The sequence below is a fragment of the Petaurus breviceps genome, unplaced genomic scaffold, assembly GCF_028583685.1.
Source record: "Petaurus breviceps papuanus isolate PSGF00001 unplaced genomic scaffold, PetGlider_PUasm1.0 186, whole genome shotgun sequence".
Lineage (NCBI taxonomy): Eukaryota > Metazoa > Chordata > Mammalia > Diprotodontia > Petauridae > Petaurus > Petaurus breviceps.
This window is the reverse complement of record NW_027185798.1, coordinates 17,783,002-17,809,344: the sequence shown is the minus strand read 5'-3', so window position 1 is coordinate 17,809,344 and position 26,343 is coordinate 17,783,002. Positions and strand designations below refer to the sequence as shown.

The following is a 26,343-nucleotide window of genomic DNA, read 5'->3' as shown; positions in this document are numbered from 1 at the left end:
CCTGGTGAATCTGGGGGCTCTCAGTGACCGATGGATCGAGGAGTGGCATTGAGGTGGGGGCAGTAGTAGAGGGACTGACTAGGAAATTGAATGAAAGAAGGATTTTATGAACTTAGAAGTCCAAGGGAGGGAGCTCGAGGAAATGTGCCAGTCTTCCCTTGGAAGAGATGGAGGGTGTGTACAAGGGTGACTTCAGGTCACAAGACCTGAAGAGGCAGTGCCATGAAGAGTGTTGAACTTGGCATTACCAGACCTGTCCACTTCCTGTGTGACTTAGGGCAAGTCACAACCTCTCTGGACTTCATTTTTTATATCCTTTCCAGTTTGAGATCTCAGAAACATCCGCTGGAGAATCCAGAGATCCATCCCGGGGATTGGCTATGGGCCTACCATTCATGTAATGCTGGGAGGGGGAGTCTGAGTCAAGCTACACCTTCCTGCCCTTGATAAATCTGGATGCACCCCCTCCACACAGACACAGACACACACACACACACACACACACACGCACCCATCCCACATTATTCAGGTCAGCCTGCCCTGGACAAAGGGGACAGAGGTACTGACTTGGATACATTTTGGAACTGTCATCCAGGTGTCTCCGCCCCCTCCAGCTGGTGGACGGACCATCAGTGCTATCTCTGCACTCAGAAATAAGTTTTTAATCCAAAAGCTGGAGTTGTCAGATGGCAGGCCCTCCCTCATTCAAGCAGAGTCCATAGCCCCAGGAAAGCGGACTAGGAGGGCAGGACTTTGCACCAAGGAATCAACCCCATGACACACACTTCAGAGCTCCTAGTCACAAGAGGAAAGGGTGAACTGGGAGGGGGACAAGGGGACCAGGGGAACGAAAAGCCATCCCAGTCTACAGCCTTGGCAGGAGAACCAGTCTCTATGGTCACCATCCACCTCTATCTTTTCAACCCCAGAATCTGAATTAGCTGTTCCTGAGCATCAGAACGACACTTTTATCATTCCTATGCCTTGCACATTTTTCATTTTGGACCAGAGCTGGGATTTAAGGAACTCCCAGTGTGGAAATTCCCTTTACCAATGCAGATCAGCGTATGCTCTGCAGCTGAGAATCCTAGTTGCCTGGAACCTTGAGAGGTTAAGTGATTTGTCATATAGCCTCAGTGCCGCACTGCTGCCTCACACATTAAGTGCTTAATATAATAGATGCTTAAAAGATCGGAGGAGTTGTAACTTCAGTACTATCCTGTAAGAAAGCAGAACTCCCCCCCCCCCAATTCACCAGTGAGCTTAAAACCTTGTTGTATACCATCTCTTCCTCCACTTTGCCCTGAGGGCTCCTTCCCTCTACTCATCCAGCCCCTCTGGGTGCTCATTTCCTGAGTTTTAGAGGAGAGTCCAAATGTTTGTTTCAGGAAGATATCAGATCTCTGGTGGAGGGAAGGGTGGAAGCAGGAAGAACAATTTTTAATGGATGGTTATAATGTCTCCTTCGTGGTTTGTTGTGAGGCTCAAATAAGATGTGAAAGATACTAAGTATAGAAGAAAGAAAGAGAAAAGAAGGAGGAAGAAGAAAGAGAGAGAAAGGAAGAAAAGAGAGAAAAAGAGAAAGGAAGGAAGGAGGAAGAAAGGGAAGAAAGGAAGAGGGAGAGAAAGGAAGGAGGAAGGAAGGAAAAAAGAAAGGGAAGGAAGAAGAAAAGGAAGGAGAAAGAAAGAAAGAGAGAAAGGAAGAAAAGAGGGAAAAAGAAAGGAAGGAAGGAGGAAGAAAGGAAGAAAGAGGGAGAGAAAGGAAGGAGGAAGGAAAAGAAAGGGAAGGAAGAAGAAAGAAAAGGAAAGAGGAAGAAAGAAAGAAAGGGCAATCATTTGAAGACATTGGGATCATAAAAAAAACAGGGCTTTAAGGGACCTCAGAAGTCATCTTGTCCAATTCCCTCATTTTACAGATTAGGAAACTGAGGTGGAGAGGATATAACTTGCCCCAAATTGTATACATAGTGATCAAGGCAGGATTTGAACCCAGCTCTTCTGTGTCCAAAGCTAGAGCACTTTCTAATGTACCAAAATGCCTTTCCTCGGAGAATACAATGGTCATGCACTTATTGCTTCTTCCCTCTGCTGCCCAAATTTTTCAGTACAATGATTGGGCTTTGGGGAGGGGGCTGAGGAATGAAGGTTTTTGGTCAAAGTGCATTTTCTGGTCCTAACACCATGTTATATTCAGCACAGCCATAACCAGGGCAGGCAGGCAAGAGTTTTTCCCAGGGTGCTGAAATTTGATGGGTACTGACAGACCCTTGCAATTCTTTAACAACATAGAAATCATGGATCATAGTTAGCAAAAGCAATTAGGTAAGCTAGCAAACTACCAGCTGGCCCCCCAATCAGCACCTCCGTCTCCCCCAAATCCCCACTCAAGGGGACCTCTGCAAGTACCTCAGGGAAGGTACAGGGCTAATACTTGTCCCCGGTGCAGGGAGTACTAGCTATGACTAGTATGACCAACGAATTCACCCTCAATTTCTCTACCGTAGTTACTTCTTTTGACAATCTGGCCCTACACCTGGGTTAAAAGTTTTTTGGGCCTTCCCAGGTCCTTAATAGGTTGTCAACAACCTTTGACTTCCACCCATCAAAGGGTGGAGAAATTTCCCCAGAACATCCCCAGCACTCTTCCAGGGTTCGGTTTCCCTATCCACAAAATTAGGGAGCTGAACTAGAACACCCCTAAAGTCTCCTTCCAGCTCCAACATTTTAGGCCCTTTCCCCAGCTCAGCTGATCAAAAAAAGGAGTCTTTATCTACTTTCGAAGCTTCCTTTAAAGGTACTGATTCCAGTCTCATGAGCCTGTGAAGTGACTTTGTAATTCTAAAAACTGTCAATAGGGGGAGCCAGTGTCTCATAAATGGGTATAACACTGTAACCAATGTGAGATGAAGGATGAAATCTTTTGGTATGGTTTTTTTTCCCTTTAGGTTTTGTTTTTGGTTTTTGTTTGTCAAAGGTGTGGGGAGGTAAGAAGGATGGATGGGACAGGAGAGTTAAGGCCAGCCAGTGCCCTAGCATGGCCCATATTCCTCCCCATCAGCACAGATCTGTCTGGGAGGCCAGAATTCAGTTCAGGGTGGCATCCAACCAGAATGTCCCTTTCCTGATGATACCCAATTCATTCATATTTCCCTTGACATCTTCCCCACCCCTAAGGCTGAGACTCAAGCCACAGACTCGCCGCTTTCCCCAGCTTTCTGAGTCAGCCGATTTATAGTAGAACTAGGAGGAATTGGCAGGGAGAGGATGAAAGTGACCCACATATCAACCACCTCTCAGAATCACTCTGGTGCCACAGCTTCAGAAATGCCACAGGGGTCCCTACTCCCCATTCCTGGGTTCAGAGAACTAGGGTGACCTGCAGAAAAGCAGCCAGGATACTTTCTCCCAGACTCTTCCACTGACCACTGTGGGGAAATAAAACAGCTCATTCATAATTTGTGCGCTTGGGAGGGGCTGAGAGGAATGACTCACTCACCTGGGGTGCAGCCCAGAGGGAGGAAGTCTGCCCTGAGATACCAGGAGTCTTCTAGGCTCTTGAAGAGGAGAAATATGTCCCAGGTTGAAGCCACCTGCCCCAACTTGGGTAGGTGGGGATAGTGTCGGTGGTACCCTCTACATTTTCCACCCTGGGGCAAAGCTCTGAAGGTCTGCCCTAGTTACACTCTGAAGGCAGATGGTGAGCTGAGCATATATTCTTTTCACCATAACCCTGAAGAACTGACATTTTCCCAGCCCCACACACTTAGAAGCAATCCAGAATATTTGTGACTTCAGGCTTCCATCAGAGCTATCTTCTTACTTCCTTTCCTTACCCTGAAACTCAAGGGTACCTTTTAACCACTGCATGGCTTAAGATGTATCTGGGCCAATTCTCAGTCTTCCTCACAACTATCAAATTAGGGCTGTATGCTTGGTTGAGGAAGGGTGGCCAGCTCCATGAAAAATATGGTAAGATGCTACCAAAGAAAGAGAATTCAGACATCTCGATTCCGGTCCTGGCCCTGTTACTGAGTGGCCATGGGCCCTTGGCCAAACCTACATACCTTTTGGACCCTAGAGTTTCCTCTTCTCTGGGAGAATTCCTGCCGGTTTGCTTAAAAGTGTGTTAAAAAGATCGTACAAGACAGTATCAAGTCACATTATGTTTTGCTTCCTGGAAGCCAGGAAAAACTAGTTCCAAGGCCTGCCTCTGACACACAAGACTGAATGGGCCTGGACAAGTCAGTTAACTTGATGCTTTGGCAAGCAGGATTCGAATGTTGCAGAATGGGTGGCTTCCTCACTTGGAACTTGTACCAATGAAATTCCAGATCCAGCTCCTAAACCTATCCCTAAGGTTTACAGAGCTTTCCTTATAACCTCAAGGTAGGATATTAGTCAGGAAACCTGGGTTCCATTCCCAGTTACTGCTATTTATTGAGTTTTTAGCACCCCAGCAGAGCACATAAACTCCTTCCAATTCATGGAGATAATGGGTAGAATGTGCCTTTGAAAAACCCTAAAACAATGCAGATGTGGAAATCAGTGACAGCTGTGGCTGGGGTGGGGAGGGATTTAAATCCTGGATTTAGAGCGGATTATCTAGGCCAGGGCAGCTAGGTGGCACAGTGGACAGTGCCAGACCCAGAGTGAAGATCTGAGTTCAAATCCAGCCTCATACACTTACTAGCTGTGTGACCCTGGGCAAGTCACTTAACCCTGTTTGCCTCAGTTTCTTCCACATTTCCATGTATAAAATGAGCTGGAGAAGGGAATGGTAAACCACTCCAGCATTTTGCCAAGAAAACCCCAGATGGGGCCACAAAGAGTCAGATGTCACTGAAATGACTGAACCACAATCTAGGCCAATCTGTTTTACAGATGAGGAAACCAAGGCCCAGAGAAGTAATGATTTGCCCAAAATTGAGCAGATGGTTAATGATGATGGATTCCAGGCCAGGTTCTGTGTGCAACGTGGCCAGCCAAGAGGAACCCAATCTGAAAAGTGAAGGAGGGATTCACTCTCCTTCTGCTTCTCTATCTCTGGCCCCCCACCCCCAATAAAACAACAGCGTGTCTTCGAGCCCCCAGTTACATTTCAGTGCAGGTTTATTTGTTTCAATGTTTTATTCCAGGCAAGTGCTTTTACATGGAGAGTATTCATGTCCCGATACCTAAAGTCTTAGAGCATGAACAGCCACTAGAATACAGCTCAATAGTAAAAATACAATATGTACAAAATTAGGGTTTTTGTAGGGTTTTTTTGTTTGATTTTTTTTCACACAGCAGATGTATCCAAACACATAAAAATCTCTACAGTCCGGGGTCTTGAGGGTTCAGATTTCCGGAAACAGAGACACAGTGACTGAGTCCTCACTGTAAACAAGGGCCACCTCTTTGGGGAGGGGGGCGCACCCTGAGGAGGGACGGGGGCTCATCCTGGAGAGGGCAGGGCCTAAGTGTGGCCCCAAAGCACCCCACTGTGTCAGCCCTGCCCACTGGCCCCTCCTCCCTGGCCCCCTGAGGACCCGAGCCCATCGAGGTAAAGACTCCCAGCCAGTGAGTCGCTTAGAGAACACAAAAAAAATCAACATGAGAGGTAAGATGTGTGAGTGTCTGTGGGTGTCTGTGTGGGTGTGTATGTGTGTGTGTCCCAAGTTAGAAGGTCTGGGGAGAGAGGCAGAGCTCAGCATCCCGAGGGAGGGGAGGGCCAGGGCTCAGCCTGGTCCTGGCGGCTGCTGAAGGAGACACTCCACAAGGATGAGGCTGGGGAAGCAGGGGGACGACGGCCCCCAATGTTACAACATCACAGCGTTCACCAGAAAACAACCAAAGAACACAACGGCAACAACACCCACCGGAGCCACTCAAGACACAGTTAGCACAACACAGACCCCCGCCCGCCCCAGGTGCCTTGGGGGTTGGATGAGGTATCTGGGCACCACAGCCCCAGAGGGTGGGGGGAGGCACAATTTAGATTCCATTCTTGTCCGGCCATGACCGCTGCATGGCTGAAAGAGGGGGAAGGGGAGGAGAAGAGGAGGGGAGGCTCGGCTGTCTCCCCAGCTGTCAGGCCCCCACACCCACCCTGCCCTGCCCTGCCCTGCCCCGCTCCACTCCCAAGGGCCTAATGCCTACAAGGACTAAGAGGAGGCCATGGGATAGAGGCTGCAGCTGGAAGGAAGGAAGCTAGGCATCAGTAATGTGCTGTTACCATCTAGGCCAGCCTCTTTCCCAAGGCCAGGGACTGAATGGAATGAACTGCTTGTACATTCCCCAAACGGCAAATACACCAAGCAGAAGGAACTCTAATGCCTAAAATCTCCCAGTCCAGAAAGGGAACTGAGAGTGGGTTTGGAGGCAGTTAGGGTTTCCTTCCAGACAGAATCCACTTTGGGGCCTTTGAGGTGTTCACATTGCCCCAAGACACCATACCTAGGGAACCCAGCCTCCAGAATGGCATCACACCACAGACTAGGACATAGGAGTCTGGGAGTTTAAGAGGCCCAAGGCCTCCCTTCAGTGCTTTCTACCCCAGGACACACTCAACTTCAGTCACCACCACTCCTGGGAAGCCCAGGTGCCCGACTATCCTTAGGATACCTTGCCAAACAGCCCCCATGAAGGCAACGAGTATATGTAGCTATCTAATATATATGAATATATGTGCCTAAATGGGTATCTGAGTGTACATGTGTGCGCATGTGTTTTACACAAGGTCACTTGTAATAACTATGTGAAAAGAGAAACCAAAGCTGTCCCCAAAGGCAGACTCACTGGCGGGGCAGGGCGGGCCAGGGGAACAGGCCCCCGTCCTCAGCCCCATCCCTAGCATTAGGTCTGGGGAGCTGGGGCAGAGGGCCGGGCGGTCTCTCTCCCCTCTGGAGGAATGCCTGAGAGCCACCCTCAGGAGAAACTGAGGCAGCAGGATGCTAGAGGGACTGCTCCCCAGGCCCAGTCCAGAGCATCAAAAGTAGACGAGAGAAGTGAAAGAAACAGGGGTGCAGGAAGCAGAAGGGGAGAACCAGAAGGGGAGGGGGCCGGGCTGCAGTTGCCGCCTGCCTTTTAGTCTTAATGTCGGATGTGATCCTGGCTCCCCAGGACCTAGAGGGAGCTGGGAGCAGCCTCACCTCCCCCATGGTCACAACCATCTGGCCACACGGTCCCCTGAACTCAGCCCAGAACCCTGACAACAAAGCCCTTCCTCAAGTTCAATGCAGGGGGGGAAGGGCACCAAGAAACACACGCACACCTGCACACAGAGCATGCACAGATATACACATGCACACGTCCACCAGTTACAACTAACTCCACATGTCTGAGATAAGGGAAGGAGAGCGGACTCGGGAGATCTGGAGCCCCGCCACTCCCACCCTCGGCTTCCCTCCTCCCGGCTCTCTCGCCCATCCCTGAAAGGATCTGCCTGGGAGAAAGGGCCCAGAGAAGAGTGGAGGGAAGGGAAGGATCCAGGGCCAGGGCCAAGCTAGCGAGCCCTCACTCTGTCTTCCCCCAGATTAGGGCCGGGGAGGCCCAGATGCACAGGGACCATGTGGGAACCACCCCAGAGACCCCAAATCAGTCTGGTGTTCCAAGATCAATCAGTCACTGTATTTTCCTCAAAAGCAGGTGTCAGGGGCTTGGGGCGTGGGGTGGAGGGTAGAAGAACAGGAACAACCCCCCGCGGGAATCTCACTGGTTTCTCTTTCATTTGGTTTATTATTAGTAGAGAATTGTCTTAAATAGTTTCTACTGTAACGAATCACAGTGACCTCAGATGGATCAGTCAGACTGCAGTGTGGGCTGAAGGAAAAGGTGTTGGGGCGCCCCCACTTTGTCCCTCTGGCCCACTGAAGTAATGGCTGTCTGCACAGAATGACCTTCACAGCACAGCCCAGCCCCGGCCTGGGTTTGGGTGCGAGGACCCCCAGAGCTCAGCCACCGCACCCTACAGACAAATAGCAGCATCGGCAGCACATGAGGGGGGTGGGAAGGAGGGAGGGACAAGGGACGAAGACCAAGAACGTCACATCCACAGCTCACTGACTACACGGGAAAGGGAGGCGAGGCGGGGACAGAATGGGCCAAGAACGGAAATCGAGGCAGCCACAGAGCCACGGGGACCACGCTCACCAAAGGGTCTCTTGGGGGATTTGCCAAGTCCAAATGCAGCAGGGCTAGTCCTTCTCCCCTTGTGCCCTCCTGGCCCAGCTCGGAGTGGGGAGGGGTCAGCACCCCCGTCCTGTCTCTTCTCCCTCTGGGCTCAGTCTCTGCACCCTGCCCTTCCCCTGAGGGCAGGGGGAGGCTGGGCTGGAATGTGTGGAGCTGCTTGGTGGGGAGGGTGCCAGGGACCTCCAAGTGACGCCCCCTTCAGGCCAGCTTCAGGGTGCTGACAGGGAAGGATGGCATGGTGACCATGGTCACTGGGTTTAGGACCGTCTGGCCCACCAGCTGGGGGTGATGGACCACCTGGGCACCCACAGCTGGCTTGGCCATGACTGTGGCTGGTGGCCCCAGCCCGCCTGTGCCATTGACTTGCTGGTGGGAAAGGGTGTGGGCGATGTGGCTCACGGCCACCGGCTGTGGATAGAGGGGCAGCTGGGAGCCCAGGTGGGCCACGTGGTTGAGGGCTGCGGGGTGGACAGTGATGTGGCCGATGGGGGGGGTGGCGGGTGCCAGCTGCACGGGGCTGGGCGCTGAAGGGGCAATATGGGCGATGTGCTTGCCCCCAGGGCCCTGAAGCACATGGTTCACAGTCTGGATGACTGAGGCGTGGGTGGTGGCCGTGTGAGCGATGACCGTCGAGCCCCCTCCCGCCGCGGCCACAAGGTGGGCGGGGGCCGACACCAGGGTCTGGGCGGCCGCCGCCGGAGGTGGGGGCTTCTGCTGCAGAGCTGCAGGGTGGGAGTGAGGGAGCGGGGCTGCGGGGGCCACGCCAGCTGGCGTCAGGAGCTCAGGCTGCGGCCGCTGGCTCAGCTTGGGTGGCCCCACGGCTGACCGGTCATCTTCCACGTCGTCATCCATGTTGTCCTCACCTTCTGTTGGGCCGCAGAGGGAGAGAGAAGGAGAAGGGAAGGGTGTCAGGGAGCGGCGGTCCTGGGGGAGTCTGGGGCCCACCCTGGAGGGAGGCCGGAGCCCAGGCGGGGGCACGGGCACGGGCAGGGCAGGGCTACCTGAGGCGGTGGAGGTGGAGGCCTGGTCATCTTCGGGCTGTCCTGCCTGCCGCAACACGCGTTCCATCTCAAGCGCATCCATCCACTGGCTCAGCTCGCGCTTCAACTCTGCCAGCTGCTGCTGGGTGGCTATCTTCTCCCGGGCCAGCCGCTCCATCTCATGCTCATACTCCTTCTCCTTCCGCTTCAGCGTCTGAAAAACAAGGAATCAGGAACATGTGGAGGCGTCTCATTTAGCACATGAGCCTGGGTGGCCCCGACGTCACCCTGCCAAGGGTCCATCCCCTCATCCCCAACAGTAGGTCGCATAACAAAGGTGGTGGTGGTGGGATGAGGAGCTGCTAAGGAGGCGGCTGGGAAAGGGTCAAGCTTCCCCTGCTTCACCAGATCTTACCTGGGACACGTCCCAGGCCCCAAGCCCAAAGACTAGACTTCAGGAGCCCCATGTGAGCCCTGAGGCTCCAAGTGTCCTTGGCCTCCCAGGGGCCAGGTCTGGGATTAGTATGGACGGGAGCTGCTTCCCTAGAGCCTTGGTGGTCCACTGCCCACTTCTATAAAGGACATCCATGGCCCCAACTCCCTAGGGGTGAGGTGGGACTGCTACTCCCCTCTCCTGTCTCCTTCTTGTTCCAGTGTTCTCCCCACGATTCAAGCACCACCTTTTCTCTGGCTCCTTACATCTCAAGTCTACAATTCATGTTCTCACCCCCACAATCATCCTTTTACCCCCCCCACCCCCAATGCCAGCTTCTCGGATGCCTTCAACATTTAGCTTGTAATTACTCTCTACCCTCGAGTCTGCAAATATTGGTTAAGCATTTACAATATGCTTGGACTCCAGGGCTACCAAGATATCACCACCGGGAATATGTCCCTGCCCTCAAGGAGCTTATGTTCTCCACTCTTCATTGCTGTTGACCCACACTCTGACTTTTCAATCACTCCATTTCCCTGCCTTTTATCTCTACAGACTACCAGCTTCCCTCCAGCAAGGTAACAGGGGAGGGTCGGTGGAACACAAGACCCCCAGAGGGCAGCTGCACAGCATCTGGCAACCTTCCTGGGCCCAGCATGGCACTGACTCTCTACTGAACTTGGAGCACCCCCTCCCCAACTGTGACTTCCTTACCTGTCAACTCTTTCATTCCTCCTGTGGCATGGCCTAACTGGAAATCTTTCGCATTCCCATCACGTACTTTTGGCTGGAGTAGAAGCTTCACCCTTTGTCATATTTCTCTGCCTTCACTCTTCCTTACACTCAGAGCTTCTTGTCCCTGCCCTGCCTACCTTGATTAAAGTCAGTACCTCTTCCTCCATGAAGGCTACCCTGACACAGTCCCTCACCCCACTTGGAAAGAATCTTTCTTTCCTCTGACCGTAAATCCCATTTTGTGTCTCTGTTCTATGTAGAATTTGTGTTGATGCATTACCTCCCCTGGCCACCCAGACTTCCACTCTCTTATTCAGCCGAGTCTCTCTGACCCTGCCTCGCACAGTACCTTGGGTATGATGGCTTAGTTCTTAACTGGCCACTTTCTGCCTGCTGGCTGGCATCCTGTCCCTTCACCATGCCCACTGACCCGGGGCTGGGAAGTAGCAGCATCCTGTAATCTCTTTTTTCTGTTCCTGCTCCCAGGCTGGGCACAGAGCCCTTATGTATCCATCCGCTGTCATACCAGAGGCCTGGCAGTCCTGCTGCCCCTCCTGTGCCTCAGAATGCTCAAGCCTCCCACCCCACTGCCCAACTCAACAGGAGGCAGATTATCTCACCACCTACCTTACTGCCAGGCACCTGTCATGATCTGCCAATTCCCCATTCCCAGTCACCCCTTCTCTCAGGCACCTCTAGTCTCTTTTCTCCACCAGCCTCCTGCCCTTCAAACACATCACAGACCCTTCTCCTCCACATTGCCCAAGCCACACTTTTGCAAGTGAGGAGTCTGTCCCTGTCCCAGCCCCTCTTCCCCTCCCCGTTCTCTGCCTCTCCTAGGTGTCACCAAGGACACCTCCAAAGGCATTCTCCAAGTGTGTGTTCTCCCTGACCCCTAGAGGTAGGGCATCTACTCTGAGAGACTATGCCCTTCTCCTTAGGCGGCTTTGGGCCCACTGTGCCCCTCTGCTCCTTCTGTCTCCTTGCAGGTTCCTCCCACTCAGCTTGCCTCTTAACTGAGGATTTTCTTCAAGGTTAAAGCCTTGGGTCTACACTTTTCTCTCTCCCCCTAAATATACACATAAAGAACTCATTTATTCCCGTAGCTCCAACTGCAGGTGACCTCCCTATGTTGATCTTCAGTCATTTTTATTTGGAAGTTGCACCAACCATTCAAACAAGACACACCTAAAATTGGACACACCACCTCACCCTCAGACTTGCCTCTCTCCCTCACTTCCCCATTTCTGCTGGAGATCCCACGAAACTCCCAGTTATCTAGGCTTAGAGCATCTCCTTCTTTCTTCCCCTTCCTTCTATAATCAGGCAAAAAAGCTTGGTAATTATGCCCCTAAAATATCTTTTAAAGAATGCAAACAGAGTGAAGAAAAACAAAACTGAATGCTGTGTAATTATAGTCACCAAGCCTGGCCCCAGAAGAGAGTTGAGAATATGTACCTCCCTCCCTCCATTGCATAGGTGGGGGATCAGACTTTCAGACACAGTCATGTGGTGGCTAGTTTTGCGGAACTTTTTCTTCCTTTCTTCATCTCTGTTGCATGAGATAAAGCTAGCTGGATGGGGGGGATGGGGGGGGAAGAGATTGCACGAATATATTCAGAAATCAGTGAATGAAGCCATCTTAAAAAAAGAATCCTCTCACATACAGGCACTGGGGTATAGAAATCCATCTTGCCCTACCAGAAAGTTAGAGGGGGGATGGGGGAGTACATGAGAAAGCAGATGGGGGAAGGGGTATTCAGCAGGCTTGCGATCTTGGGGTGGGGGTAAGGGGAAAGACGGGGGGAAAATCTGTAACTCAAAATCTTGTAAAAATGAATGCTGGAAACTAAAAATAAATAAAAAAAAAAAAAGATTCTTCTCCTGTGGCTCTCTGGATGGTCCTTTCCACTCCCACTGCCACCTCCCTAATCCAAAGAAAGATCTTTATCCCTTCACATCTGGACTACTGCTACAAATAGCCTTCTAACTAATCTGCCGGCCTCACATTTCCAAAGACAACATGGCGGAGGAAAAGGAGCCCATGGCCAAGCCTGTGCTCCAAGGTTTGTGAGCTGAGTGACTTTGAGGGAGCCAGCTCAGCCCTCCCAACCACAGCTTCCTCATCTAGAAGTCAAGTTCAGTGCTCCCAACGACTAGCCATACAAAACAGGACCCCTGCACACTTCCAGCATCAGTTTCACCAACTGCTGTGGCCAAACACAATTTACCTCCCCCTGGTAGCCGACAGTCTGGTGAGCCCCCTTCCAAACTTAGTCAGCCTTATTCAAAGTCTTGCCATCTGGCTAAGGTTTCACTGGTGCAGTCCCACCTCCATGGCCTGTGAAAACACCAGGAGGGCTTACATGCAGGGCCCACTTCAACGGAACTGGATTTCCATTTCCATATACTTTCCACCCAGGTGCCCAAACAACACTGACTAGAGTTAGTCTTCTTTTTGTTTGTTTTTGGTTTTTCTGCAAGGCAATCAGGGTTAAGTGACTTGGTGGTGTCAAGTGTCTGTGGCTGGATTTGAACTCAGGTCCTCCTGACTTCAGAGCCAGTGGTCTATCCACTGAACCCCCCAGCTGCCCGGACCAGAGCTGTTCTTTTTTTTTCTTGCTTTTTGGAGGGGGGAAGACAGGGCAATTGGTCTTGTGACTTGCCCAACATCACATGGCTAGTAAGTGTTAAGTGTCTGAGGCCAGATTTGAACTCTGGTCCTCCTGACTTCAGGGCTGGTGTTCTATTCACTGCACCACCTAGCCGTTCCCAGAGCTATTCTTGCATTCCTCTGACATGCCTGCCTGATGTCCTCTGGGTTTCCCCCACAGGAATGCCACCGGGAGTGCTAATCACTCTGGCAGGTCCTCCCAAGATGGAAAGACTTCAGGCCAAGCACAGGCAGCAATGTGATGTCTGCAAACCAATGGAGCTAAATTCAGAGACACTCACCACAAGGCTGCTGTCTCTGCTTGGACACTGACCCAGCCCTTCAAACAAGACAGCCCCAAACTGAACACACCATCTTGCCCTCAAAGCTGGTTCTTTCCCCTAACTTTCTTATTCCTACTAACAAGCCCATCAAGTTATTTTTCAAATGACAGCAACCCTTGAATAACATCTGCTGAATACCCAAGGAGAAGATCCGCTCCGAGGAAATCAGGGGGTCTTCAAGTATTTCAAGACTACTCTAGGCTCTCCTTGTCCATTGCAGAACTTTTCAGGACTGACCTCCGATGGCCTGCAGACAAATCAAGTCCACAAAGTTCTAACCCCCCTGCCCCACCTGAGCTCACAATACTCAGCCCCATCCATTCACTCCTGCTGTGCCCCGCAGCAGAGCTGCTCCTCACTCTGATCACCATTTGACCCCCACCTGGATGCACTCTCCCTCCTCTCCATCCATTCCAGCCTCACCCATTTTAAAGACCCAACTTAAATCTCATCTCTATAAAACCTTCCTTAAGCATTGCAGTCTATGCCAACATCATCTGTGACAGCCCATATGTCACATCAAGAAAATTAATTTCTGGGGCAGCTAGGTGGCACAGAGCACTGGCCCTGGAGTAAGAAGGACCTGAGTTCAAATCTGGCCCCAGACACTTAACACAAAAACTAGCTTGTGTGACCTTGGGCAAGTCATTTAATGCCAACTGCCCTACATTCCCCCCTCCAAAAAGCAACAATAATAAAAATAATAATTTATCATTGGTAAAATAATTTCTTGCCTTTCTATAGTATGTGACAGTTTACAAAGCAATTTCTTTGTAAGCCTTTTGTGGAATAGGTAGGATATCAGAATTCCCAATTTACACGGACGAAAACTCAAGGTCCGAAAAAGTAAATGACTTGCCCAAAGACACAAGGCTCAGGCTCCTGGCCCCAGAACAGGGGGTGACCTTGTAACCCCTTATTTTGCAGATGAAGAAACTGAGTCCCAGGTGAGGCCTGACCCAGTTTAGACTTACATGTTCTTCCTACTACACGATGCTGTGTCTCTGTGCCTCTCCACACGTGGCCAGACTTTCTTATACAATTACTTTTCAAGTTTCATATGTATCATCTTACTTCCCAAGCACGACATAGGGAATAAGGGCTTGTACTTATTTTGTATCCACTGCTACACAGGAAGACCACAGAGAAAGATGGGAAGTCTCAGGAACACTAGTGTGGAGCTGGAAAGGGACCTTGGAGGCTGTGGTGGCCAACTTCTCATCTTACACATGTGTAAGCTGTGACTTGCTGGGGATCCCACAGCTAGCGAGTGTCTGAAGTGGGGCAGCTGAGGTTCAATTCAGAGCCTCACAGCAGCTACCCTCTCTTATATAGATGGACACAGAGAGAAATCAAGAGAATTAGCAAGACAGTACCAATGGTTTCTGCCATGAGAGACATGAGAAGAAAGAAACAAAAGGGAACGTGGGGACATTTCAATGGCCCAGGCTGGTGCAGGAAGAGAGATGACAATGAGTGAATGTGAACATTCCACCCTTCTTAGCAGAAACAGGGGACTGTGAGTATGGAATGTTTCAAGTCTTATCTGTCAGACCCAGTCCACATGTAGGCTGGTTTTTGCTTAGCTTTTTTCTTTTTTAATCTTTTCAACAAGGGAAGGTTGACTGGGTCCATACAAATTTGGGTTATCTTATCTCAAGTGGGCCCTCATTACCTCCTGGGTAACTGATTCTCTATTCCACTGGCCACAACACCGACCATGTTCTAAACCTCTCGTCATAGCTGAGCAGCAGCAATGTAGAGCTTATGGAGTCTTGAATTCGGACTCAGGGAGAAGGCCACCTCAGACATCTGCCCTGGGCAATTCATGTGATCTCAGTTTGCCTCAGGGTCCCTCATTAGTAAAATGAGAGGGTTGGACTGGATGCTTGTTAAGATCCTTTCTCCTAAATATGTGACCCAATTCAAGCCACCAATAGCACTCCCCCCAACTAGCCAAGGACCTAAGAAAAATCCAGGTTATTTCACAGTCCTCCAACATGACCTTGTACCACGCCACGCCCCCTTCACTCCAGTCTCTTTACATGTGTGCTGCTACCAGCCCAGTCAAGCCCATCTTTTCCAGCAGAGGGTGCCTAGCTCTCTGTTCTTCAATCTAGCCCTATCCACTAGCTCCTTCTCTGCTATCTGCACACAACTCTCCCTATCTTTAGTAAACCCTCAGCAGATGCTACCATGCCTATGCATTCCTCCGAGCACTCCACAGATACACTCTTCTATAGTGCTGTGGTCCCAACTGCTCTGAAGGCCTGGGACTCTCTCACCTGCCTATGCTTTGTGCATATAAACCCCTCCTAAGGATCTGTTCATTTGGTCACTTTTGCCTTTAGGAATCCCTCATTTGTATATATTTTGTGTGTGTGTCACATGTGGTTTTCTCTATTGGAATGAAACTGAAGGCTTCCGTGTATACCAAAGAGAACTTAAAGAATATTAGGATGTGCTCAAATCCAGCCTTTGTGGCTCACACTACCTGTGTGCCTTGGGCAAGTCACTTACCCTCTAAAATGAGGGCCTTGGAGCAGATAATCCAAGGCCTTTTCTAGCTCTAAATCTAGGGTCCAATGAATCCACTCTCATTCGTCCATCTACCACTGGTCTGTCCCTTCTCCAGGTAAACTTCTGTCTGCCTCAGTTTCCTCATTTGCAAGGGGGGGGGGGTATAAAACAGCATCCACCCCCTTCCTTGTAATATAAATTATCTTTGCAAAGCACTTCAGAATCCTTAACGCCCCAGGCGCTATTAGCTATTATTCTGATTATCATTATTACACTGGGATCAGGTTTGGAGGTTACGGTGGAAGGCCACATTTCTACACTTTGCTCTGTGTTTCCGGTGGTTAGACTTCGATGAGAGTCCTGCCCAGAGTCCACTGGGAGACCAGGTAGGGAAAGCCCCTCCCCCACTCCAGCAGGAAGGACTCCAGGCCTCCATTCCTTCCCCATTTTTAAGAGTGCTCGTTTCGCTTCATGCCGTATAGCCACGGTGGCGCCTGGCTTAACCAAATGCTCGTAGACTGAAGACGAGGTGTCCCTGCTGGTGGGGCTGTCCGTGGGCAGACAGGCCTGGCTCTCTATCCCTGACCTCCAACTCAACCCTCTTTTCAACACCACCACGGGCTTCGCCGGACCTCCGAGAGCGTAGCTCTCAGCCTCCCTCCTCCGTCATGGTCAATTTCAACCATGTTTCCCCCACCTCAGGCTCCCCCCCTTCCCCGCCGCGCCGCTCCGCCCCGCCCCCGCCTGCCCCCCTCCCCAGGCCAGCGCAGCGAGCACGCGCGCTCCCACGCGGAGTCCAGCTCTGCTGCGTCACGTCACGGCGGCGAGCCTATTTGCTGCAACACCGCCCCCCCCTCCCCGGGCCGCAGCCCAGCTCATTCCCACCCAGCCAATCAGCTACCTCGGCCCCGCCCCCTACCCGTGCCAGGAAGCGGCTTGGACTCGAGCCAGCCCGCCGGCCGCCCCTTCCCCCTCCTCTCCGGGAAGGACGCCCGGAGACTGGGGGGGGAGGGGAGGAATCGGAGAGGAGCTACAGCGCATAAAAGAATAATTTAAAAAACCCAACCCGTCTCAGTGAAATCCAAGCAGCGACCCCGCGGACCCCTCGGCCGGAAGCAGCAGTTAAACCTAACGGCCATCCTGGGGTGGGGCTGCCCGCCGAGAACCACCCCTCCCCCCCAAGCCCCGCGCCCACGGGATATAGGCAGAATGACGTCAAGCCCTGGCCCTCTCCCCTCTGTAGGACGAGCGGAGCCCCGAAAACGCCCCCCTCCCCCGGGCCCCAGTCTAAGCCACTGCGGAGCAGGCTCCGCCCCCACCGGGCGGGCAGGGAGGGAGACCCGGCTCCTCCCAAGCCGGGCCGGCTCCGCGACTGCTCTTCGCCTAGGGCGCGCGCCGCCCGCTCCCCTCCCCACACTCCGCCTTGGCTCCGGGAGCGAGCGCGTGCACACCTGCGGGACCCCGACGGTTTCCAGGGAAACGGAAACTCGCGGCTGCCATGACAACCGTCTTATCTGGCGGGCCAGGCAGCGCGAGCGCCCCCACCCCCACCCCACTGCAGAGGAGACGCGGCACGCGGGCGGTGCGAGGGGGGTTCCTCTCGGGCGGAAGGAGTTATTTTTAAAGGGCGAAGAGTGACAGACACTGCAGCCGAGGCGGGGAGACCCGCATAGAGAGCAGGCCCCGAGTTGGAATCGCAGCTCCGACCCAACGCTTCGCCTCCCCCCAGCCCCAAATTCCTCATCTCGGGGAGGAAGGGGCTGCTCCAGAATTGTGGCTTTGGAACCCGGCGGACCAGGGGCCAGCCAAACCGTCCGTGCCCGCTGCCAGGATGAGGAAGCTGGGGCCAGACGGGGTGAAGCTCACCGATCCAGCTAATTAATATCCCCTCACTGGGATTCGAACCCGGCCTCCTACCTCCAAATCCAAATCGAAATCCAGCCACTAAGGGGGTTAACAGTGCTAAATCCATGAGTCTGTTAATCTGTCCCAGAACTATTATTCCCTTCTCACCACCCACTACTGGCCTGCCCTAAGGGGTGGGAACAGTCCTACAGCCTGAACACACAGAGCTGTGCCCTGCAGGGCTTGAGGTCCAGCTCTTTCTGCCTGCCCCAGAGATATCTGATGCAATCAGGGTGTATTCCTGCTGTGTGACCTTAATCCCCTGGGTGCAAGGTTAGGAAAGGACCAGGGCCTCAGGAAAAACCTACATACTAGTCTTTTCATAGCAAAAATTGGATTGCTTCATTCACACCCCAATCCCAGTAAACCTGCTTCATTTAAACCAGTGATATCTGCCACCGACCCCCCCCCCCCCCAGCCCCCAAAAATTCCTGGGGCAAAGAAGTCCAGATTGTAAAAACCTGCATTGCCTGGGAGGGAGGGGGGCTTCTTAGCTGTGATGTGAGGTAGGAGACAGTCAGTGGCCTACTTAAATTCTGAATGTGCCCCAACAGAGTAACTCTCATTTATATAGTGCTTTCAGGTCTGAAAATAGAAGTGTTTTCCTCCCAACAACCCTCTCAAGCAGGGGAGAATCATTGATTTTGAGTTGGAAAGCACCTCAGCATCTTGTCCAAGCCACTCATTTTATTAGATGCTGGGAGGGCCCGGAGGTTGTGCCTTGCCAATGTCACACAAGTAATAAACAGTAGCGCTGCATCCCAATTAAGCACATGGACTTGGGGCTTTGCCAGGGAAGGGGCCTCACACAAAACAGCTGGCAAATGTGCCAGCAGACATGCGAACCGGGTCTCGATCCCAAATCCAGGGTTCCTTTCCTCCCCGCAAACCTACCAAGCACTTTCAAGCCTCTGTCCCGCTTCCCACCCAGCTGGTTCCTTCAGAAGTTAAGAGGGTGCCCCTACTTCCGGGGATGTGCCAGAGCTGCCCCAGCAGCCTTCCCCTCCCTCCCTTCCCCCAGCCCTGGCGGCTGCGGCTGCAGCTGCACAGCACACGCCGCTCTCCTCGGCTGGCTGGCTGCTCCAGTCCCCTCCCCCTCCCCCTCCGCCTCTCTTCTCCTTCCTTCCCCCGGCAGGGAGGGAGCCCCGCTGACGTCAGCGCCAGCCCGGGCCATGTGCTCACTGCCCGCGTGGAGGAGGGAGGGGGAGCGAAGGAGGAAGGAGGGGGAGCGGGAGCTGGTGCTGGAGCCGGGGCCCAAGGGGAGGGAGAGGAAGCCGCTCAGGCAGCCGAGGCTGCGCCGCCTTAGCATAGGCCCAGCCGGCTCTGCCAGCCCGCCTTTAACCCTACGGCCCAGCTTCCCTGCTACCCCTCCCCCCTCGGAGCCTCCCGCGGAGAGCTCTCCACACCCCAAACACGCAGGCTGCCCAGCAGCCAATTCACATTCCGGCTATGGAGGGGCACCGCGCTGGCATAACGCTTCCTTCCCCAGAACCTGCCAGGCCGCAAGACGGCCCTGCCCCTCCCCCGCCATACCTGAATGTATCTCAGGGCACTCCGGAGCACACTCAGATTGGATGTTTTCTTATCATCCACATTGGGGATGTTTCGTTTCAGAGTCTCGAAGCATTCCTTCAGATGGGCCCGCCTAGGGAAAGCGCATGGGGATTGGTCAGCTGCCGGGGGAAGGGGGGGGGTGGTTGGCTGTCTGGGCTATAAGTAGGGGGAGAATGCCAGGGGGCGACCGACGACCACAGATTTGTGGGTGGGGGGAAGCAGGGAAGAGAGGGGAAAGCTTGGGTCTGGAAGCCGCAGAGGGGGGAGGCAGGGTCCAGGGAAATGGGGCCAGAGGGCCAGACACACACACACACACACACACACACCTGTTTTTCTCCAATTTGTTGTGGACTTCCCTGGTCCCGATCCTGCAACCCAGACAGACAGTGGGGGTGAGGGAGTAGGCCGGCTTTCTAGGCCTAGTCCCACCCTCCAAGTGTGAGAAGACACCTCCAGAAGGATTCTTCCTCTTCACACTCCTCTTCCAAAATGGCCAGTCCTTCACAGACTGGTGTCTCCCTGCCTAGAAGGAATTCACTCCCTCACTGGGCTCTGTGTCCAGCCCTACAGCCCCACCAACATCACTCTAGTGATCAGGATACTCTGTACTGACTTCTCTGGGCAGACTCTATTCTGACCAATTAAGATTGGAACCCCTCAAGGACTGAAACTGTTTGGGGTTTTTTGTCTTTGAATATCCAGCATTTATTAAACTTGATAAATGTTTGTTGCATTAACATGGGTGATGGGTGGAGGCTATAGGCAGCCATCCCTTTTTTGGGAGGGTGAAAATAAGAATTCCATTGGAGCTTACAAGAAAGGGTCAGGCTGCCCAGAGCTCAAGGCATGCATAAGAAGACCTTGGGAGAGATGGTGCAGAAGCCCTCCTGCCCACCTTGGGGCCCCATGCTGCCATCTCACTCACCCCCCAGGCCGCTTCTTCTGCTCACTGGGCTTCACCTCCTCAGCTGGTGCCAACTTCAAAGCTGCCAGTGTCGTTGGCGGAGGTGGCTGTGGTGGTGGCAGCTGGGGCTGAATGGGCTGTTGGACCACGTGGTGCTGGGCGATGGTCAGGATGGGTGTGGGGAAGGGCTGCAGGGGTTTGGGGCTGCCTGTGGGTGCGGCGGTGCCCTTCGAGTCCGGCAGGAGTGGGGTGGCAGTGGCTGGTGGCCTGGGGAGTGGGGGGATGGGGTCCTTGATACTGAGTCCAGGTGCACTGACCAAGGCTGGTTGGCGTGGGGCTAGGGTTAGCGGCTGGGCAGGGGGCAGTGGGAGAGGGGGTGGGGGCGGCATTGGCTGTGGGGAGCCTGTCACCACAGGGATGGGGATGACAGTCACTGGGGTGGCCAAAGGGGGTGGGGGTACAGGTGGTGGAGCTGGAGGGGACAAGGGAAGTGGGGGGGCCTCAATCCGGGGTTCTTCAGGGGGCAGCATATGATTAACCCTCGTGGTGCTGGCCTTCTGCTCCTGCTCCCGCTCCAGCCGATGTTTTTCATGTTCCTCTGTATGGGTAAGAAAGAACAAAGACCAGGCAAGCTCAGCCAGGGGCCAGGATGCCAGGGCCCAAGGTAAGGCATCAACCATCCTTCTCAGGGGCTGGGGACAGGGGCTACTGAGGGCAAAGGTGCAGCTGGGGAGGCACGGGGCATTTATTAAGCACCTAACATACAGGCTAGGCACTACACTGAGCACTCTACAAATCTCAGCTCACATGATGCTCACAACTATCCTGGGAGGAAACCTCGGCCAAAGCTAAGTGTCTTACCCAGGGGTCACCCAGCTAATAAGGCAGCATTTGAATGGAGGTCTCCCTGGTTCCAGACCCCAGATCCTTGTCCTAACAACTCAGCTTTCTACAACGGTTAACACAATTCTCTCCTGTCAACACAAGGCTTCTCAGCTTCATCTCACAGATTTGGACTGGATAAATGACAGTCCCAGGTCTCTTCCCAGATGCCTTGGCACTACCAGGCCCACAGAGAACCAGAGAAAGTGTGATGGGAAAGGACCTGTGAGGTCATGAGAGATCAGCTCCCTCCCACATTTCACAAATGGCGAAAATGAAGCAAAAGTAGAGAAATGAGCTGACTCAGCTCAGGCAGCCTCCTCTTCTGGAAAGCCTTCCTTGATCCTCCCCACCCGGATAGCGTGGCTTCATCTGGTGTCCATTCTCCAGGCTTTCCCCCCAAAGGCTGCATGACCAGAAACCTGACTTCCTACAGGGAAGTGCCCTGCCTTCCACAAAGTTATCAGAATATCAATAACATTTAGTGAGTGCTTCATGATGTACCCCCAAAGCATTTCCACATCCATCATCTCATCTGATTTCTCTGATCAAAAGAGATAGTTTGGAATCTAATTAAAAGGAGCTGGGATTAGTACTGTTCTCACAACAACCCTTCAAGGGAGGCTTTCTACGAATGCAGAGAGTTTCAGAGGAAGTGACTTGCCCAGGATCACACAGTCAGGAAGTATGGGGCTAAGGCAGGGCTGGGAAGCAAAGTCTTCTGTCTCCTAAGTCTGGAGCTCTTGGCCCCACGATCAGATCTCAAAGAGGAATTGAGGGATGAATCTTCTGCCCTCTCAGGGTCCAATGCATTTATGGAATCAGCAGCTCTTCCTCCACCCCAAGGGCTGGGGAGGCCTCCGACCAGCTCCCAGGGGTGACTGGAAAGAATCATGAGACCTGTAGCACTGGTTTTTTTTTTTTTTTTGTATTTTCCTCCTCTGGGAGTGCAGGTCCAGGAATGGGAGGGAATATGCCAGGTTGGCTTAGCCATGCAGGCTGGAAGAAGGAGGGCAGGGCCGTGAACCCAGGCACCTCCACTCCCAAAAGGGCAGCATCAGTGAGAAACAAGCACAAGGCTGGCCTGGAGGCCTCTCCCAAACCCCTGTCCTTTGCGTCTGGGGAGGGGGAGAGGGGAGATGGAAGATGCCTCCAGGCTGCTGAAGCTGCCTGGGATCCCCTGGGCTCCTCCTAGTCTTTTTTCCCTTCTACCTCTCCTCTGGCTCTGGGCCAGATTACCAGGTCACCCTGGCCTGAGCACCCTGCAAACCCAGGGCTGGGGGCGGTGATAGGGAACAGGAGGAGCTTTGCATGTGTGCAGAGACACGCCTCAAACATGCCACCCCAGGGAGGCAGGCTTAGAGGCGGAGCTGAGAAACATGACCCCGGGAGGGGGAGTTTGGGGGGAAGGAGGATTGCTCTGGCCAGAGGGGCAAGGAGGGGGGTGGCCCTTTGGCCAATCAGAGACCCCAGTATTCCTTCTGGGAGGAGAGGGAGGGGGAAGGTTCCTAACTAGAAGGTACTCACTCAGTGGCTTCCCAACACACAGGCAGAGCTTAGCTCTTTGAGAAGATATTTCAGAGAGGGAGAGGTGTGTGCATGTGTGGGGGGAGTGTGTGTATGTGTGTGAGTGAGAGAGGGGGTGGTGGGGGTGGTGTGTGTGTATGTGTGTGTGGTGTGAGAGAGATAGAAAGGGGTGTGCATGTGCGTGTGTGTGTGCGTGCGTGAGCTCCTGCCTGTGTATTCTACTCCTCCCCCTTCCAAAGACCTGCTCTTTAAAACCACATGGGGGGAGAGGAGGGAAGAGAAGGAAAGCAGGAAGGGAAGAAGGAAGGAGAGAAAACCTGGCCTTCATGGTGCCCAAACACATCCTTTATCATACCTAACTCTCTTCTGCCCTCTGCCTCAGTTTCCTGCCTCCTCCAAGCAATCTACATGGAAGGAGCCCTTTTGAAACTCTCATCCACCAACGTGGCCTAACTCTGTCTCTCATTCCTTGGCCAAGAAGAACGCAGCATCTCCAGACCTGGCCTGGGACAAGGGGCAGAGTTTCCAAAAGGCCCGAGTGCTCCCCAATCTGCCCCCATATACTCCCTTAGCTCAGCCCCACCTCCTCCCCCGGTCCTCAGAAATGACAATTCAAAAAGGTCAAACACTTGACTCAAAGATCAACCAACACCAGCTGTGGCAAAATAGGGATGGCCTGTAACTCAAAGGAGCCCCTAAATGACCTTCCCCAACCTTAATGAATCGGTCAGAAAGCACCTACTAAGTGCTTCCTATGTGCCAAATCCTGTGCCCACAACGGCTAAAAGATGGTCCCTGCCCTCAGGGGGCTCACAGTCAAACGAGGGAGGGGCCATGCAAACAGCTGTGTGCTACCAGATGTGCACTGTGTGAATGCCAGGGCAGGAGTGCTTCTAACATTAGTGGGGCACAGAGGCATCCCAGCATTCAAAGTTCCGTGCAGTCGTCCTGACCCCCCCCCCAGCTCATAAATTCTCCTTCCTTCTCCTGCCCCCTGGGAAAGCAGGACCATGGTAAGGTCAAGCAGCCCTCTCAGACATAGGTGGGCTTAACTACTGTTCATCCTTCCTCCCTACACACAGAGAGGTATTGTCACCAACACACCCACACCCAATTTCAATCTTTATCCCTATGTAGAGGCCCTTCCTTCTCTGGCTCCCAGCAGCCTCTGGCTGCCTCTCCAGTCCATGGCCCTGAAGGAAGGTGCTGGGGCAGGTGGTCTGAGTGCCTAGGACTTCACAAGAGCTTAGGAGGGGCTTCCCTTATTTCAACTAGTCCAAACTCCTTTCACAGATGAGGAAGCACTATCCCAGAGAGACGTCGAACAAGTCCCCAGGGCTGCACAAGCTGGTGTTGGGAAAGGTCCAGCCTCCACACTCCTGTGTGTTTTGGTGGATGGAGGAGAAGCGTCACGAGCACTGGTCTTCCCGGGAAGGCCCTGTTGAAGGGTCATGCTCTGGCGGAGAGGGAGCTGAATGACCTCCGAACACTGAGACTCTAAGTTCAGTGAGGTGCTCTGGCATAGCAGAAGGCGGCTGGTTGGATGCGGAAGTTGGAAAACCTGTGTTCGTATTCTACCCTAGCCCTGGGCCCAGAGTGACCTCACCTGGCCCAGGCAGTCACCAGGAGATGAGAACTGCACCTGCCACCCAGGGTTGTTGGGAAGACAAAGTAATTAATGGACGGATAGTACTTTGCAAACTAAAGATCTAGGTCCATGCAAGCAGTGTGGACGACTGAAATAAGACCCCATACTGGCCTCTACATGGTTAATGTTCTTGGGGGGGGGCGAGGATGTGTGGAACCTGTGGCCTCCTAGGTCCTCAGGTTCAGCCTTTTGACTGAGTCCAAGTTCTACAGAACACATCCTTTTATTAAGGGGATTTGTTCTGTGAAGTTTGGATTCAAAGAGCCACACTTTATCCCAGATAAAATGGGGGCCCAGAGGGCCACATATGATGACATATGACAACACTGTATGGTACTGTGACTGAATCCAAACTTCACACAACCAATCCCCGTAATAAAAGGATTTGTTCTGTAAAACTTGGCTAGGTGGCGTGATAGTGAATAGAGCACCAGCCCTGGAGTCAGGAGGACCCGAGTTCAAATCTGGTCTCAGACACTTGACACAATTACTAGCCCGTGTGTCCTTGGGCAAGTCACTTAACCCCAACTGCCCTCCAAAAAGCAAACAAACAAAAAAACAAACTTGAACTCAGTCAAAAGGCGGCACCCAAGGATCTAGGAAGTCACGTGTGGCCTCTAGGTTACAGGCTCCTCAACCCTGGATACCGCAGGCCTCAGGAGAGGCTCGGTTTCATAATACCTCTCTGACCTTCCATCTCGGCGTAGCTCTTCTGTCCAACCAGGTCCAGAGGTCAGTTTTTTAGCGACCCCCACAAATGAAGGCCCAGAGGCCTAGGGAACAACCAATTATATGAGACACCTTGGCTAGAGGTTAGTGAGCACCTAGCACCCCAGGAGGTCAAAGAGAAACCCAGCTGTTTCCTCCAGGTGGATGGAGAAGGTGCTTGGGCTGGAGTTATGGGGGAACCAGGGAGGTCCATTTGGGAGCTGGAAAGAGAGTATGTGGATGACTGTCCAGCCTGACCTCTCAACAATCCTGGGGTCCAGATGACAGGTCCTCTACCTTTCCCATGCCCAGTGGGGAGACACACAAGGAAGGATGGTTTGACCTCTGGTGTCCCTGGAATTAGACCAGACTCCCAAAAAGACAGATTCCCTCTAAGAAACTGGATCTCTCTCAACTGACCCTAGAGACAGACTTTTTTTCTCCACTGCCTTCTAGAGTGGGGAATTCTAGTGAGTCACTGTAACAGGCAGATGTGGGTGTGACCCTGGTATGGACTCAGGGGCCAGAGAACCACAAGGTTTGCCACCCCCTGCTGTCCACACCTTCCCAGGAGCCTTTAGTGCCCCATATCCCTGCTGGATATCAATGGGACTCTCTTCAAGACCTCTGCTTGCCACTTCCTCCATGAGTGTGTGTGTGTGAATATGGGTGTGGAGAGTATTGAGAAAGCTCTCTGAAGGAGATGGGAAAAAGAAAGAATAGACCCCAGCTCTCTCTCTCTCTCACACACACTCTCTGCCTCCCCTTTTAAGCTGCATTGGAGGGTGGGGGTCCTCAGGAAATTCCAGAGACCACAGACATCTATACTACAAAAATATAGAGGGGAGTGGGGAGAAGAGAGAAGGGGAGAACCAGTCCGGCCAAGCCCTTTCTCAAACTACCGGGGCAAACAGTGTAGTGCTACCCGAATGCCCCATGCCCAGCCCTAACCTGACTGGGTAACTGGAGGGAAGAGTGGGGCTGCCGTTAGTATGTGCACAGCAGGGAGGGCGGGAGGTAGGTCCCCAACTCAACTGTTCCCAGCATTCCCCCGAACACTAGATCACAGACCCGGTAAATCTTCTCACACGTGAACGACTTCTGACCTTGGGAGGCCAGCCGATGTGGTAGGGCGGGTCACCCGGCGCCCCCTCCCCACCCCCGGAGAGATTCCTACCCAGCTCCAAGGTTCTAGAATGCATGCATATGCGCGCTCACAAGCACACACACGCGCACGCACACACACACACACACACACAGAGTCTCTCTCTCTGCAGGCGAGGCCTCGAACATACACGCACACACAACACTCGTACAACCTCCAGCATGACTCATCACTGAAGCAACAATAGACGCCGAGGGAAAGGAAGGGAGCGCT

The 26,343-nt window shown here is 53.0% G+C and overlaps 1 protein-coding gene across 1 annotated transcript in view; it reads right to left on the bottom strand.

Annotated features, from left to right (window-relative positions):
- Positions 1-5,108: 5,108 nt before the first annotated feature.
- MNT (MAX network transcriptional repressor) overlaps positions 5,109-26,343 on the bottom strand; it is a 22,866-nt gene continuing 1,631 nt past the window's right edge. The window contains exons 2-6 of the mRNA XM_069089633.1: positions 20,222-20,798; positions 19,623-19,664; positions 19,276-19,387; positions 9,171-9,363; positions 5,109-9,035 (exon numbers count right to left, since the gene is read on the bottom strand). Coding sequence (XP_068945734.1) covers positions 8,368-9,035; positions 9,171-9,363; positions 19,276-19,387; positions 19,623-19,664; positions 20,222-20,798 — 1,592 coding nt within the window. The 3' untranslated portion in view covers positions 5,109-8,367. The remainder of the gene's footprint in view (positions 9,036-9,170; positions 9,364-19,275; positions 19,388-19,622; positions 19,665-20,221; positions 20,799-26,343) is intronic.